This window comes from Sus scrofa, chromosome 4, assembly GCF_054392235.1.
Source record: "Sus scrofa isolate SSC_HxYL_T2T_F1_AM1 chromosome 4, Sscrofa_HxYL_maternal_Yorkshire_Landrace_v2.0, whole genome shotgun sequence".
In the NCBI taxonomy this organism is placed as follows: Eukaryota; Metazoa; Chordata; class Mammalia; order Artiodactyla; family Suidae; genus Sus; species Sus scrofa.
Genome location: NC_139386.1, coordinates 124,445,011 through 124,462,007, shown reverse-complemented (window position 1 = coordinate 124,462,007; position 16,997 = coordinate 124,445,011). Strand labels below are relative to the sequence as shown.

The 16,997-nt window shown below is 40.2% G+C and overlaps 1 protein-coding gene across 22 annotated transcripts in view; it reads left to right on the top strand.

Annotated features, from left to right (window-relative positions):
• SNX7 (sorting nexin 7) overlaps window positions 1–16,997 on the top strand; it is a 306,908-nt gene that overhangs the window by 95,176 nt on the left and 194,735 nt on the right. For 3 of the 22 annotated variants that reach the window (XM_021090770.2, XM_013997357.3, XM_005663646.4), the window contains one exon: window positions 522–955. The exons of 15 other annotated variants lie outside the window; for them this stretch is intronic. In XM_021090770.2, the coding sequence (XP_020946429.2) occupies window positions 522–599 (78 nt within the window). In that variant the 3' untranslated portion in view covers window positions 600–955. Of the gene's footprint in view, window positions 1–472; window positions 956–982; window positions 1,158–6,871; window positions 8,862–16,997 lie in introns of those variants that run through there. 4 more of the 22 variants (XM_085023882.1, XM_021090765.2, XM_013997356.3 and 1 more) reach the window with 3 other exon arrangements.

Here is a 16,997-nt window from a genome sequence, read left to right as displayed (position 1 = left end):
TTAACATTGAGCTAAACTTTCTGCATAGAGAATTATACAGATGATGTAAATTTAATTTTTGCCATTGCTCTAGTGGTAAGTATTGTCATTAACCGGATTTATAACCAGAGACACTGTAATAGAGATTAATCAACTTGCACAACTTGCACACTCGATAGGATGGGATTCAGATCTGGTTAAGCGGTGCTTGTGTCATCACTCCTGTCGAGATGCTTAATACCTGCCTCCTCAGAGACGCCTGATCCATCTTTTCCTCTATACCTCAGAGCTGTTTTCTTCCCTGACAGTGGGGGGATAGTGGATTATTTCAGCACATCTTATGTATGTCTTCCCATTATTAAGCAATACTTTGCCGCGTTAAGAATAAAACTCTGTAGAAAAGGATAGGAATTCTGGCAAGCGGAAGGGGAAGAGGAATCCGGCGGATTGCTGGAGGAGCCGATATGTAAGGATTCATTAATCCTTCTCCCAGGGAAAGTGAACTGCTGTTGATCCCTTCATGGTGTGTTTCCGTTATTCAGTGCCTTGCCACATGGGAGTCCTTCCTTACATCGCAGACAGATCTCCACTTGGAAGAAGCTTCCGAAGATAAATTTTAATTGCATTGAAGATTTCTTTGTGAACTTTGGGAGATAGCATCTGTTAACCAAAGTTATTATCTCTGGATGGGCTGTATCCTTTATAAAGTGGACGAAAATTGTTTCACACTGTCTGGAAAACCAACACCTTGAAACTTGTATTCCAGATCATTGATAGGAAGTTGGAGATATATATACATACATATATATATATATATACACACACATATATATATATAAATATTTAGCTTAGAGTTTTAACTATGTTCTTAAATTTTTATGCAGATAACTATACAAAGTTTTTTTCTTAAATATTTGTCTGTGAACATGTCATTTTAAATATATGACTCAGTTTTAATAAAAAATTTAATATGAAATGACTGTGTGTTCTTTCCTCCTTGTAGCTCAAGCCTCTGAAGCAGATTCGAATATGAATTCAGTGCATATTAACAAGTATACTATGGATCACCTTTATTTCATCATAATTTTCTCTGAAATACCATTTACTGTAATATTAGGGATTTGAAGTCAATGTACAAAACTGATTGAGTATCATTAAATATTAATGATAACTTTGAAAGTTGGTTTGCTAAAAGTTAAGTAATTGTTTTCTACAATTAAAAAAGGTCACCGGGAGTTCCCATCGTGACTCAGTGGTTAACGAATCCGACTAGGAACCATGAGGTTGCGGGTTCAATCCCTGGCCTTGCTCAGTGGGTTAAGGATCCAGCTTTGCTGTGAGCAGTGGTGTAGGTTGCAGACGTGGCTCAGATCCCGTGTTGCTGTGGCCCTGATGTAGACCGGCAGCTACAGCTCTGATTTGACCCCTAGCCTGGGACCTCCATATGCCGCGGGAGCAGCCCTAGAAAAGGCAAAAAAAAAAAAAAAGATTGCCAAGGAGTTCTCACTGTGGCTCAGTAGGTTAAGGATCCAGCACTGTCTCTGCAGTGGCTTGGGTAGCTGCTGAGGTGTGAGTTTGATCCTAGGCCTGGTGCAGTGGGTTAAGGATCTGATGTCACCACAACTGTGGCATAGGTTGCAACTGTAGCTTGGATTCAGTCCCTAGTCTGGGAACTTCCATATACTGCAAGTGAGGCAAAAAAATAAAAAAAAAAGAAGGAAAAAAAATGTTTACCAAGATAAATTTAAATTTTTATGAGTTATTATTTAGAAATCACAATACAATCATTTTCCCACTAGTAATTTTAATTCTTCTTTTGGTATTTTTTTTACATATCCTTCATGACTCACTTCTAGCTTTTATTTTTTAATGTACAGTGTTGATCAAGTTCGTTTTCCCATTTCTTGTGTCCACCCTTTGTAAGGCATATTTGCAGGTGCTTATGATCCGTATTGATAAAAAAGACACACTGAGCTCATTTCATTCTCTAGGCTTTCATTCTAGTAATATTTATCATACAGAGTGATTTTATATTTATTTTATGGCTATATGTTAAAATTGAATATGTTATCTAATATTTGCTAATTTTTTGAAGTAGCTGTTTCTCAATGCTTTGAATAAAATTTGAGATTTTTAATCACGCATGTTACCATACATGCCTGGTTTTTAGCACTTGGTTTTTAGCCCTCAAAAAGTCACGCACACAAAGTAGACATTTAAGTATCACTTGGTTTTTAGCACGTAAATAAATGTCACACACACACAAACTAGACATTTAAATTAAGTATCACTTGGTTTTTACCACTTAAATGTCACACACGCAAACTAGACATTTAAATTGTCTTAAATAAAAGATACACAAACACCTGTATAAATATAAAACTAAACATTTTTTTCTTAAATACTGGTATGTACAATTCTTAAACCATTTGTAGTAAAGAGAGAATCTGGCTTCATTTTTTATTTATTTTTTTGTCTTTTTGCCATTTCTTGGGCCACCTCCGAGGCATAGACCCGGGCTAGGGGTCTAATCGGAGCTGTAGCCACCAGCCCACACCAGAGCCATAGCAATGCAGGATCCGAGCCGCATCTGCGACCTACACCACAGCTCACGGCAACGCCGGATCGTTAACCCACTGAGCAAGGGCAGGGATCGAACCCGAAACCTCATGGTTCCTAGTCGGATTCGTTAACCACTGTGCCACGACGGGAACTCCTGGCTTCATTTTTGACGTTGGTGGCTGCTGACAGCTTTTAAGTCTCCTCTCCCTTTTCCCCTCTGGCCCTATGTCTGGACAAGCTACTAAGAAAGCCCAGGTGCTCCCTCTTTTGTCACTGAGAGGAAGTTCGATCCATACCACCTCCTCCCTGCCTGCAGGGACTCACCCCCGAGTCACCATGAAAACGCCAAGCCTTTCTCCTTTCCCAGGTCTCAAGCCATTTTCAAACAGCCTGCGAGGCCTGCCCTGCTCTCCTCAGAAAGCCTCATTATGTGAGTGATAGATCTCTGCATACCCTCTTGGAATGTTGGTGGCATCACCAGTCTTGACATTCAAACCAAATTTGGGGTGAGAGTCCTTCCTGTTTATCAGGAGGGTCCCAACCGCATGGTTTTGCAAGCCACGTCACCACCACAAACTTCATTTTCCCCCCCGTATGTGAACATATATTTTCGCTTCTCTTGGGCCTGTCTCTCCGAATGGATGGTATCCTAATTATGTCTGACCATTTGAGGAGCTGCCAGACTCCTCTCCAAAGCGGCTGTACCGTTTTACATTCCGAGCATTTGTGTACGAGAGTTCCCATTCCTCCACAGCCTCACTAGCACTTGTGTAGTTTATTCTATTACAGCCATCCCAGGGGCTGAAGTGGTCTCTCGTTTCGATTTGCATTTCCTGTTGCATCTTTTGTTGCGTGCTTGTTGACCGTTTGTATATATTCTTTGGAGAAATGCGCATCCAGATCCTTTGCCCCATTTTTAATTATTGAGTTACAAATGCTATTTATGTGTTCTAGATACAGATCCCTTTATCAGATTGTTATTTGCAAATGTTTCTTTTTACTTTCTTGATAATGCACTTTGGAGCACAGACGTTTTAAATTTTGATGCTCAGTGTATTTTTTCTTTTGTTGTCACATCTAAGAAGCCGTGGCCGAATCAGAGGTTTATGTCCATCTACCCCCTGTGCTTTCTTCTAAGTTTTAACTTATAGGTTTAGCATCCACGTTGAGGCTAATTGTCACCTATGAGGTGTGGGAAGGACCCAATTTCATTCTTTCGTGCCAGGCTATCCAGGTGTCTCAGCACTGTTTGCTGAGGAGACTGTCTTAGGATTTTCAAAGCTGAGGAACAGGTCCTTGGAACCCCTTCTGTCGTCTTCCTGCAAGTGGAGCCCCTGGTGTAGCTTTACCTGCACTGGGTCTTATGATGTGTGCTGTCATGGTTGTTGTTACTACGGTGGAAATATGGTTACTGGATACCTCATCTTAAAAAAGATTTTTAACAGCAACAAAATAACACACTTAACTTTTCAAGGAAAGATCTACCCTGAATTTACAGGTACTTTTCATTCAGCATGTGCCGTGCCTTCTTTCAGTAACTGCTTCCCAAAACACAGACTTCCTGCTGTTCAGTTACTTATCTTCCAAGCACATAGCCTTCGAAAAGAGACAAGGCTTTCAAGTGGGATGGGCTAGTAGATGGACTTAAAATTGTGCAAATCCATCTTTGTAGTTGCTTCGAACCAGGTAATACTATTTCTTGCTTTCTGAGGATTCCACTTCCTCCTTTCAGTCTAGTTACCTGGAGGGAAATTAAAAATCTTTTTACCTCAACGGGCTATTCAAAGCTTAAGCATTAGTGATGACTTTCTCTGTTGTTTGACCTGAAGCCCTAGGAAGAAAGAAGCTTATTTTCTATGGGAAGTGAGATTGTACTTGCATGAAAGCCATTGCCGTAGAGGTTGACTCCTGTGAACTTTGGAGCCAGTGGGCTCAGGCTTAAGGTCTGATTTGGGAAGATGACATAACTTATCCTGTTTACAGTTTACACATTCCCTTTGCTGTTTTTATTAGTATTATTATTACTGGTAGTTGAACAGAAACATTATTTGCTCCTCTTTTAGAGAACTGCAGGCATACACTCAGACACACCCTTTAAATAGGAAATTATCACTGGACATGGACGTAATCCTAAGAATATATAAAGTCTTCTTTTCCCCTTTCTTATGCCTCATCCCCAGACTACTATCCTGAAGATAGTTTTTATTACTCTGGAATCTCTTAGGAGTCTGCTTATGCTGGGAGACCATCTATTTAGTAATCAATTTATGTGTTTTGTCTTTAAAAAGATTTATAAATTCTTATATATTTTTTCCAAACTCACAGGTGGAATCTCTGCCTACTATTAATTGATTTTTAATTGCCTTTGGCCCAGTGCTCCCATCTTTTTCTTAGTTCAATAATTTTTATTCCACCTGACCAAAAAAAAAAAAAAAAAAAAGTAACTACTTTAGAAAAATGGGAAACGATGGGCTGATATAACAAAAAGGGAAAAAGGTGTATTTGGGCAAAACTGGTTCTGAACAGACATTTATTTCCTACTTTGCTCCAGTGAGTGGGCCTCACTTGCTCCTAATCCTGCCTTTACATGAGGCTCATTCTGTGGTTCTCAACTAAGTAAGGGCCATTTAACAGAGTCTGCAGATATTTTTTGAAGCCACAGTATGGCAGGAGGAAGGTCATTCCGACCTCTAATTGATAGAGATCAGGGATGCTGCTCAACGTCTTATAATGACCAGGGTGGCCCCTCACAACAAAGAACCGTGTGACCCAAAATACCGAGATTGCTGAAGCTGAGAGATCCTGGGCTCTGTTAGTGTCTCCCGGTAACTCATGGCTCCGAGTTCCAGCTTTCCCACTGGAAAGGAAAGAGCTCTTCTCCAGCTTCAGTTCCGAGGAAAATCCCAGGGAAGTAGCTTGGGATTCAGCCATCCCCTCCCTCTTCCCCATAGCCCTGGCTCAGGCCAGTCTTCATGACCAGGAGCCAAGGTGCTAGTATCCACACAGCCCAGGTCAGGTTCTCACTTTTGTAAAAATTACAGCAGACACAGGGGGGTTATGGCCAAAGGGAGATCGCAGCTTTCGTTCAGACCCCATGTTAGATGTGCACCTTCCAAAAGAAGCAGCCCTGCTTTAGGCAGCAGAAAGAAGAATTTGGAGAAAAACAAAATAATGATATCCACCATATTTCTTAAATGAGCATACGTTTTTACTCATTTAGAGCTGTGTAAATTCTATACCCTTATATAATGAACAATATTCAGTTCTTACGCCTAAAATTCTTCAACAAGAGAGCACTTGATGTAAAAATAGCTCTTCAAGGAACATGGATTAAAGATCACAAGTATAAAGAAACCATTAGTCCAGCATCTATAATCACAGGGGGAGTCAATCATAATTTTATTGGCTAAGAAATAGCGCAAGACTGTGAAGTTAGAGATGTTAGTGCACTCACCTGTATTAAAAGTACAACCTTTACGTTAGATTTGATTGAGCCCCGTGTATAAAATATATTCTATGCTGAAATGCTACAGTGAGATTCCATCAGAGCCCAGTGACGACGGAAGAACACATTGAATGACAAAGCTGTGATCCTTTCTTTTGCAAACACACTCAACCAACTGCGATAAATTCATGGCATCCTGAATTTAATTCAAATTCAAAGGCATCCTGAGGGACTGCTACACCCAATTTCATTGAAGACGAGGTTCAGGATCCTCGGACGTTAAGAGTAATGAAATTAGCTTATTATGTGGACACTTCCGGGTCCCCTAAGCCAGCCAGGTTAGCACCTGAAAAATGGCATTTAAACACCTTTAATTTAAATGGAAATGACTCCGCCTGCAGTTGGCCTTGTAGTTAGTCAGTCTGTTCCTGGACTCCTCTCCCATGCCCGGTTTTAACCCCTCTAGCAGTGCCTCTCTTAATTCTGGCAGCCTGGGGCAGAGCACGAACTTCCCTTCATTTGAAAAGTGGCTGCTGCTTTCAAAACATCTCACAGGAAACTTTCGCATACGTGCAGTACCTAAAAAGCACTCACCGTTACAATAGCCTAGTTATGCTCCTTTTTCCCTACTTCACAGTTATTTTGCAAGAGATTTAATTTGCTCGTTTCTTTTATGTTGCTTTATTTTTAAATAAGAGTCGTCTTTTTTTTTTTTTTTTTTTCTTCTGAAAATGAAAGAAATGCATGACTTTCTTACGACTGGAGAATAACTAGAGCCACCTGGTAGGCATGGGATGTCTTCCAAATCTTCTGTCCCCACCACATTTTGCCAGATCTCTGAGGTTTAAGCTCTTGACAGGTTGCCTTATTTCTGTCATTTCACAGATCTGCTTAGGGTGAACATCTAGAATCACATGGCATATTGGACAACTGGTTCTTAATCTTGCCTCCGTCAGCCTTTGTCATAAGAGAAAAGAAAAACTCAAAGGGACAGAAGGACCCGGTAGGCTGCCGTCTCCATGTCACTACCCCCGTTCACACTCTCGCCAGCAGAACAGCGGGTCTTTGTCACATCAGCTTTTCGCAGAGACCCCCCCCCCCCCAATGTTTCACCCCCTTGCAGATTCTCTCCCTGTAGCCTCCAAACCTCAATTTTCTGACTCATTTCATTCTGGCAGAGTTTTTTGGGTTTTTTTCTCTTTTTGGTATTATTTTTTCGTTTATTTCTTTTTTAAAAATTTTACTGAAGTAGAGTTCATTTACGATATGCTAATTTCTACTGTATGAGAAAGTGATTCAGTTATACATGTACACATAAACATTCTCATATAGGTTATCACAGAATATTGAGTAAAGACCTAGCTTTCCAGCAGGTCCCTGTTGACTGTCCATTCCATATGGAGTAGTGTACATATGCCAGTCCTATATCCCCTCTCCATCCCTCCCTGCAGCCCTTCCCCTTTGGTAACTATAAGTTTGTTTTCAAAGTCTATGAGTCTATTTCTGTTTTATAAATAAGTTCATTTGTATCATTTTGTTTTAGATTCCACATGTAAGTAACATGGTATTTATTTGTCTTTCTCTGTCTGACTTCACTTGATAATCTCTTGGTCCATCCATGTTGCTGCAAATTGCATTATTTCATTCTACTTTTATGGTTGAGTAGTATTCCATTGCTTGTATGTACCACATCCTCTTTAACCAATCCTCTGTCGATGGACATTTAGGTTGCTTCCATGTCTTGGCTGTTGTAAATAGTGCTGCAGTGAACATGGGTGTGCATATATCTTTTTGAATTATGGTTTTCTTTGGATGGATGCCCAGGAGTGGGATTGCTGGGTCATATTGTAGTTCTATTTTTAGTCTTCTGAGGAACCTCCGTACTGTTCTCCATAGTGTTTGTCCCAGTTTACATTTCCACCAGCAGCAGGGGAAGGTTCCCTTTCTAAACATCCTCTCCAGCATTTATTGGTTGTAGACTTTTTGATGATGGCCATTCTGACCGGTATGTGGTGATACCTCATTGCAGTTTTGATTTGCATTTCTCTAATAATTAATCATGTTGAGCATGTTTTCATGTGCCTTTTGGATATCCGTATGTCTTCTTTGGAGAAATGTCTGTTTAGATCTTCTCTGGCAGAGTTTTATCTGGTCCTCATTAAAATGAAACCATGAAGGATGATGTTTGTAGTTTTCATTTAGCCAAACTTAATTCTCTTTATGAATTGTTTTGAAATTGTGTCCTACATAAAGTCATTTGTAAAGTCATGAATATTCTTCCTCTTTTATGAAGTAATGATAATCGCCATGTCCTCACTTACTAAAATAAATTATTTGATGTGTCAACTTGACTGTGCCACAGGGTACCCAGATATTTAGTCAAACATTATTCTGGGTGTTTTCATGACGGTATTTTGGACAAGATTCGTATCTAAATCCATACACAGAGTAAAGCAGGTTGTCTTATGTAATGTGAGTGGACCTCATCCAATCAATTGAAAGCCTGGATAGAACAAAACGCTGATGAAGAGGAAGCTCCTGCTGTCTCACTGCCTTTGAGCTAGGACATTGTCTTTGTTTCCTGCCTTTGGACTTGAACTGAAACCCTGGCTCTTTCTGAGTCTACATCTTGCCAGCTGCAGATCTTGGGACTGGTAGAGTTGAGCTTGCTGGCCCTCAGACTGGAACTCCATCATCAGCTCTCCTGGGTGTCCAGGTTTCTGACTGAAGATTTGGGAATGTATCAGCCTTCATAATTAAATATAAGCCAACTCCGTATAATAAATTGCATATTTATTGTATATAATGTTAATTATACATAATATAAATTTTATTATATGTATTTTTATGTACAATAAATTATAGACATACACACCCTATTGGTTGTATTTCTCTAAGCTCTCACTAATGCACCATCATTTTGTCTCGCCTTATTTCTTTTTTTTTATTGGAGTGTAGTTACCTTACAATGTTGTGGTAGTGTCAGGTGCATAGCAAAGTGATTCAGTTTTACGTGTACGTATCCTCATTCTTTTTCAGGTTCTTTCCCATGTAGATTATTACAGAACATTGAATAGAGTTTCCCTGTGCTATACCATAGGTCCTTGTTGGTTGTCTAGTTTATGTATAGGAGTGTGTATATGTTGATTCCCATATTCCTTTTGAAACTGTATGGGCTGATAAACCAAAAGTCTAGGATCTTTGCCCTGCTCCACCTTGCTTTGCCTGTTCTATGAAGAGGCTGATAATATCATTTAATGTAATGCTGCATGAAATAACTTAAAGGTCTGTACATATTACAGGCACAGGTTAAACACAAAAGACAAAAACAGGGTCTCAGGAGGAGTTTTGCCAGAGAGACCTACCTTACAGTATAAGCTTCTTCCTAAATGGAAGAATCAATTTGATTGCTACATAATTGAAATAGAAACATGGAACTATTAGGTACTGGTCAACTCATAGGTAATATAATGATCAAGAAAACTTTCCAAATTTTGAGCTTTTTAAAAAGCAAATGTAGGGTTATAGCAACATGAACCAGGAGCAGCCTAACTTGAGAGAAAAAAAAAAAGTTGTCTGGAAACGGATTTTTTTCTAGCAACCCAATTCTGACATCTAGCTTATAAATGTAGAAATAATGTTCCTTTTGCATTTAATAATGGCTTTGGATAAACTTAGAGTTGTTAGAAGTAGAATTAAGTTCTAACATACTGTAAAAAAAAAAAAAAAAGGCGTTTTAACATTTAAAATTCTGAGCTTAAGTATTCTAGGCCCCAATTTCCCATCTGTGGAAAGGGGGAATTAATCTGCCAGATTTGCAGTGCTGGGAAGTACAAGAATAAATTATACACAGCTGACTTTGACTACTAACTTGAAAAAAATTATTAAATTCGATATCATCTTTCCTTTGTTACATGCTCAAATACTTGAAACTTCCAGTCTATCCATGAATTCAGGATATCCTGAGATGAAGCAAACCAGTGGTCATAGTGAGTAAGATACATCAATGAATCTGAATACCATGTGTGTGAGCCCATGAGTAGATATAAATACACATTTAAGTTCATATTTATGTCCATGGATGTGTGTGTGTAGGTGTGTGTGCAAATGTATGGCAGATGAATATATATAGTCCTTAGTGGAAAGACCTAAGAAATAAAAATCGTTGAAGCAGAAGCCAATGGCTTGCACCATATTGGTTATCTTCCTCCCTTCTTTTCACGTATTGCAGTTTCCCCTGGTTTGAAAATGTATTTATGTTTGTGTTTGTAAGGTTATTGATCAATGAGATCCTTTAAAATGGGGCAACCATTTGTGTGCATTGGCCACCCCTTTGGTGAGTGCAGTTCTTTAAGGCTATAATTACTATGTTCAAGAGAGTAAATTTGAGCTTCCACAGTTCCTGTTTACATTTCTCTTAATGTAAGTCATGGAGATTGAAGACATTGTTTATATTTTTTATTCTCAACCTGACAGGGGTCATCTTTCTCCTTTTAAGGCAGATCATCCCAGAGCATGCAACGAAATTGCTAATCAGAGCTGGTTAAATGAGGCATTTGTTAATTACGCATAAACAATTTTCTCTTCCTACTTGAAGTATTACGATGACTGATTTTAAGATTAAATTATTATTGCTTTTAAGCAGTTTATTTAAGCAATCTGAGAGAGATTCTACAAGCTTTTGAAACAATCTGCATTCAAACAGCCATCATCCGTGCAGCCAGTCACACAATAATTCACTGATTCTACAAGTACTCCCCTGCTTATAGGTGCCCAGTACCGTTGTCTGTGCTGTTGTGATGGCAAAGAAAATCAACATCACCTGCCGGAGGTGTGCTCGACGTCTCATAAGGAAACAGATGTCATACACACAAATAAAAATGAAATCTTAATGTAATGCGTGTGTTAGTCTCTAGGGCTGCCATAGTTAAGTAGTAAAAACTTGGTGTCTTAGAACAGCAGAAATATCCTGACTTTCAGCCCCAGAGGGTGGACGTCTGAAATCAAGGTGTCACCAGGGCCGTCCTCTCCCTGTGGCTCGAGGGGCGAATCCTTCCTGACCTCCTCTACCTTCTGGTGTTTGACGGCGATCCTTGGTGATCCTCAGATGTAGACGTGCCTCTCCAGTCACGTGACTGTCTTCTCTCTGTGCATCTTCCCAGCGTCTTCCTGCATCAGTGTCTCTCTAAATTTCCTGCATCAGGGTCTCTGTCTCTAAATTTCCTCTTTGCATCAAGGACACCTGTCATAATGGATTAAGGCCCACCCAAATGACCTCACGTTAGCTTAATCAAATCTCTAGTAGTGACCCTATTCTAAAGTAAGGGTACGGGAGTTCCCTTCGTGGCTCAGTGGTAAAGAACCCAAGTATCCATGAGGATGTGGGTTCAATCCCTGGCCTCACTCCGTGGGTTAAGGATCTGGCACTGCTGTGAGCTGTGGTGTAGGTCACAGAGGTGGCCTGGATCCCACGTTGCTCTGTTGCTTGCTGTTCTCCATTCTGATTTGTCTAACCTGTAGTGTCCCTGGCATATCATAGTAAGAAAGATCGACGTGTGATAAATACAGAGACATGCATATTTATGCGCATATACATATATGGGTGTACGATAGGTATATGTAAATACTGTACTGTGTTTACACACACGCATGTATTTGTGAAAATTAACAAGAATAAGAAGCTTAGAAGTTATTGGTTTTATATGCCTGTTGTAGCCTTCATCTCTCAAATCTTAACCATCCACTGAAATGCAAGGCTCAGGCTGACGGGGAGGTTGTAGAGGCTAGAGACAGAGCTCTAGCTGGGGAAATGAACTGTGCAGCAGAAAACCCAGCACGCAGGCACCAAGTTGGCCTTGATTCAGGCTGATCTCCATATCCAAATTGGTCTCATTCCATAGAAAAAGATTAGGAGTGGGAGGCTTCAGAGAGAGGCAATGCCCAAGGGCTAGAAAAATAACTGCACGCCGGGTCCGGGAATGCAGCCCGGAGATGAGGGATAATACCCACTCCGTGTGGAAGGGACCTGGCCCACGTTGGATTCAGGACAGATTCCCATATAAGTAGAGGAACGAGAGGCCAACATGGACAAAAGAAGTAGGATGCCTTTGGCTTTGAAAATAGGAAATTGACCCTGACAGGCTTAAACAGAGAGGAAATACATCCTCACTTAACCAGGAGGGCCTGAAGAAGGGGAGGGCTTTAGAGTCCGCTTCATCAGCTCACCCCACCTCTGCCCCGCTGCTGTTGGCTAGTCCAAGAGCATGTTGCTTGCCGGTCTTTCCTCTGCTTGCATTCCTCACAGCATGAAAATGACGACTTTTTGGTTTTTTTAGCCACATACACAGTATCTAGAGATGCCAGAAGCTGTCTTCCAGTGGCTATCTTTTTTTTTTTTTTTTTTAGTGTACAGTTTATTGAACGTAGCCAATAATATTGTACTATAAGTATGTAATGTGATCAATAGTGTTACACTGGCAACCACACTACAATATATAAATGTATCCAAGTAAAACAAAGCCTTAAATTTACATGTTACATGTCAAATTTATCCAGCTAAAAAAATAATAGCAATAAATAAATGACTGTTTTTGCAAGAAGAGGACAACAGAGCAGCCCTGAGAGGCAGGTGCTGAGGGGTCAGCCGGTGCTGTCCCTGGCGGAGTGACAGTCTTGGAGCATGGGCAAGCCAGACTCAATGCTTCAGCCAAATTGCTGGTAACTTCTCTTGTACATCTCTCCACTTTTAAGGACAGAAAGCCCCTTTCCCAGCAAACTTCTCCTTGTGTGCCATTTCTCTAGATTGGAATGTATGCCCATCTTGAACTAATCCCTGTGTCTGTTGAGTTATGCAGCAACTGGCCTAGGTCTGAGTTCCTGAATTCATCCCAGTTAGAAGGTATGAGATCGCTCTTAACTCTGTTTAGCCCACTCTCAGATTTATTTATTTATTCATTTTGTCTTTTTTAGGGCCACACCCATGGCATATGGACATTCCCAGGCTAGGGGTCGAAATAGGAAGTGCAGCTGCTGGCCTACGCCAGAGCCATAGCAACGCAGGTCTGAGCCTCATCTGCGACCTACAGCACAGCTCACGGAAATGCCAGATCCTTAACACTGAGCAGGGCTAGGGATTGAACCTGCATCCTCATGGATACTAGTCAGGTTTTTTACCGCTGTTGCTGGAACTCGGCCTCTGCTTACCGGTGCCGAATAGAAACATGTAAACAGAGTTTGGGGCAAAGGAGAAAAAATAGCTTTTTTTGCTTTTCCAGGCAAAGGAGGGTCACAGCAGACTAATGCCTTAAAGCCTGTGTCTGCCCCCCTCCCCACCCTCGGCAGAGATTGGGAGATGGTTTTACAGTTCGGGGAGCGGAAAACAGGGCCTCAGATAAGAATCCGGGTAGAGGCAAGCTTGCATTGTTTTCAAAGCTGGTGTCCAGGGGTCTGGTGGTCTTCTTTCAGGAATAAAGGATGCTTCATTAACATCTTCCATTTGTTGGGGGTTTTAGTTCTGCAGCCAAACTCAAAGATATTGTTATCTACGTTCCTTGAGGAGGGACCAGGCCCCTGCCGCAAAACTACACTATTGTTTTTTGAAGGCTCCTCTGTGATCTCCCTGATGAGCAACTGTTTGAACCTGCCGTTTGGAATTCAGGAAGGGTCCTGGAGGCTGAAGTTTCTTCCCTGAAAACAAGAAGTGGGGGGGGGGGGGGGCACAGAAAGGCTTGTGTGCCCAGCTGCTCCACAGGCCCCGCTTGGTTTCACGGCTGAGCTATGACGGGAATACCTGCGCCCAGATTCATTGCCAAAATGTATTTTTTTAATTATTTGGGAGTAGACCATTAGATAAGGTCCTTTCTCAATTTTTTTAAAAAGTGAAGAGTCAGAAGAGGATTTGAGCACTAGTGTTAGCGTGTGTCAGATGGGGACACAAAGGACTCAGACTTACCCCTTTCGGACTAATGAAGAGTCACCCAGTGCTGGATGAACTTTCCTGTTGTCTCCAGTTCTTCTCTCCATCTTCCCATGGCACATTCGAGCTAGGTTTATGTATTTATTTAAAAAATTTTCAGCTTTATTAAGGTTTAATTTACCCTGAAAATCATAAGATATTTACATTTGCAAGGATTCCCTCTGTTGAATTAATTAACACATTCATCACCTGACATATTTACTTTTTTTTTCTTTCTTTCTTTTTTTTTTTTTTTGGAGAGAACATTAAAGTTCTAATCTTGTAGCAAATTTCGGTTTTCCAATTCAGGGTTATTAGCTGCAGTCCTCATGTTATATATGAGATTCTTCCATCTTATTCATCTTACAACTAAAAGTTTGGATGTTTTTATTCATCTTTCCCTATTTCTCTTGCCTTTCAGGGTCAGCAGCTGCTTCCTACTCCCTGTTTCTATGAGCTTAGCTTTTTATTTTATTATTACTATTTTTTAATCACTAGTCCACATACAAGTGATACCATGCAGTATTTGTCTTTATCTGGCTTATTTCACTTAGCATAATGCCCTTAGAGTTCATCCATGTTTTTGAAAATGACAGAATTTCCTTTTTTTTTTTTTTTAAGCGTGAATAATCTCCTATTAGATATCCATTCATCTGTTGATGGATACTTAAGTGGTTTCCATATACTGGCTATTGTGAGTAATGCTACAGTGAACACAGGGGTGCAGGTATCTCTTTCAGACAGTGATTTTGCTTCCTTTGGATTCATACCCAGAAGTGGGATTGCTGGATCATATGGTAGTTATGTTTTTAGCTTTTTGAGAAACTTCCATACTGTTTTCCATATTGGCTGTACCAGATTAAGTTCCCATTAACAGCACAAAGGTTCCCTTTTCTCCTTACCAGCATTTGCTCTCTCTTGTCATTTTGATTAGATATCCTAACAGGTGAGAAGCTATATCTCATTGTGGTTTCGATTTGCATCTCTGAGGATTACTGATGCCAACCTCTTTTCATCTACCTGTAGTCCATCTCTGTGTCTTCTTTGGAAAAGTTTCTATTCAGGTCCTTTGTCCATTTTTTAATTAAATTGTTCACTTTTTGGCTATTGAGTTGTATGAGTTTCTATTTCGGACATAAACACCTTATCAGATATGTGGTTTGCAAATATTTTCTCTTATTCTATAGGATGTCTTTCATTTTCTGTTTTCCTTTGCTGTGCAGATGTATTTTAGTTTGAGGTAAGTAATCCCATTTGTTTATTTTTTGCTTTTGTTGTCTTTGCTTTTGATGTCAGATTCCAAAACAAACATTGCCAAAACCAGTGGCAAGGAACTTAAAATGTCTCATGTTTTTTTCTATGAGTTTTAAAGTCTCAGGTTTTATATTCAATTTTTTAATCTATTTGGAGTTGATTGTTGTATATGGTATAAAATAGGGGTCTAATATCATTCTTTGCATATGGTTTTCCAGTTTTCCCCACACCATTTATTGAAGAGACTTTTTCCCCATTGTAAATTCTTGACTTCTTGGTCAAAAATTAATTGACCATATATGTATGGGTTTAAAGATTTATTTCTTGTCATGTCCCACTCTTCCTGAAATCTGCTTGTCTGTGTCATCCTGAGAATAATACAGTCACAGTAATAATAACTATTCTCAGGAGTTCCCATCATGGCTCAGCAGTAATGAAGTAGTATCCATGAGGATGTGGGTTCGATCCCTGGCCTCACTCAGTGGGTTAAAGGATCCAGTGTTGCCATGAGCTGTGGTGCAGGTCGCAGAGGAGACTCAGCTCTGGCATTGCTATGGCTGTGGCATAGGCTGGCTGCTACAGCTCAGATTCAACCCCTAGCCTAGGAACTTCCATATGCCATAGGTGCAGCCTTAAAAATACAAAAAAAGAAAAGAAAAGAAAAAAAATTCTCTAACACTCTGATTCATATTCTCAGCTTCAGAATGTGCTAGTTTAAACTGATTAGAGAAAATAAGGTGATTCTGTACATAACAAAGTGAGCTTACATTTGAATTGGAGGCTGAGAGATTAAGAATTTGTTGCTATAGCACAGATTAGATATTATTGAGATCTTAGCTAAAGTAGTGGCAGTAGAATTTGAAAGGAGTTGCTAAAATGTTAGGGGAAGAAGCCCAGAATTTTGTTTTGGAAGCAAAGGAAGGAAAGAGTTTTGGGATAGTATTTCCCACTGTGGCTCAGTGGGTTAAGAACCTGGCATAGTGTTCGTGGACATAGTTTCAATCCCTAGCCTCGCTAAGTGGGTTAAGGATCCAGTGTTGACTTGGCTGTGGAGTAGGCCTCAGCTGCAGCTCCAATTTGACCCCTAGCCTGGGAACTTCCATATGCCACAGGTGCAGCTGAAAAAAGGAAACATAAAATAAATAAAGTGAATGGTTTCAGAGCCAACATCTAGGAAATGGACCTATGGAGTTTGGCAGTTAGGAAGTGAATGCTGATCATAATAAATAGTCTTGCTGATAACGCGATGGCCGGAATTTACCACAACTCTTTGGGGTCACATACCATCCTTAGCTTCTAGGACGAATGGAGAATCTGATATTTATTTGTAAATAACAGCTGCCACAGAATAAGATCAAAGTTCCACTAGTAAGAAGAAGGAAAATCTAGGTGCAGGGTAGATAACTAGCAGTATCTACAACAAGTCAGAACCTTGAGCGGACAGTTTAGAAATTCCATGTCTCATCTCCATGAGTCTGCTGCGGTGGATCGCAGACTGAAAGACTTGAGTGCTATGAGAGATCTTCAAGCCTGATCCCAAACTTCATGCCTAGCCTAGAGCTACTCTTGAAGGACATGTAGTTTCTTTCCCCTTTATTTGTTTCTTCTAAAGTAGCACTACAGTCGTTTAATGTTGCTTTTTGAAATTATTATAAAATATGAATTTCTTGGGATAACATCATAGTAATTCACCTTTTCCCTTGCCTTTCACCTCTTTTCCCCTTTATTATCATCCTTTCTTATGCTCTTTTTTTTTTTTAGTCTCATGCTCTTATGTATGCCTGTCATGTTGGAACAGAGTCC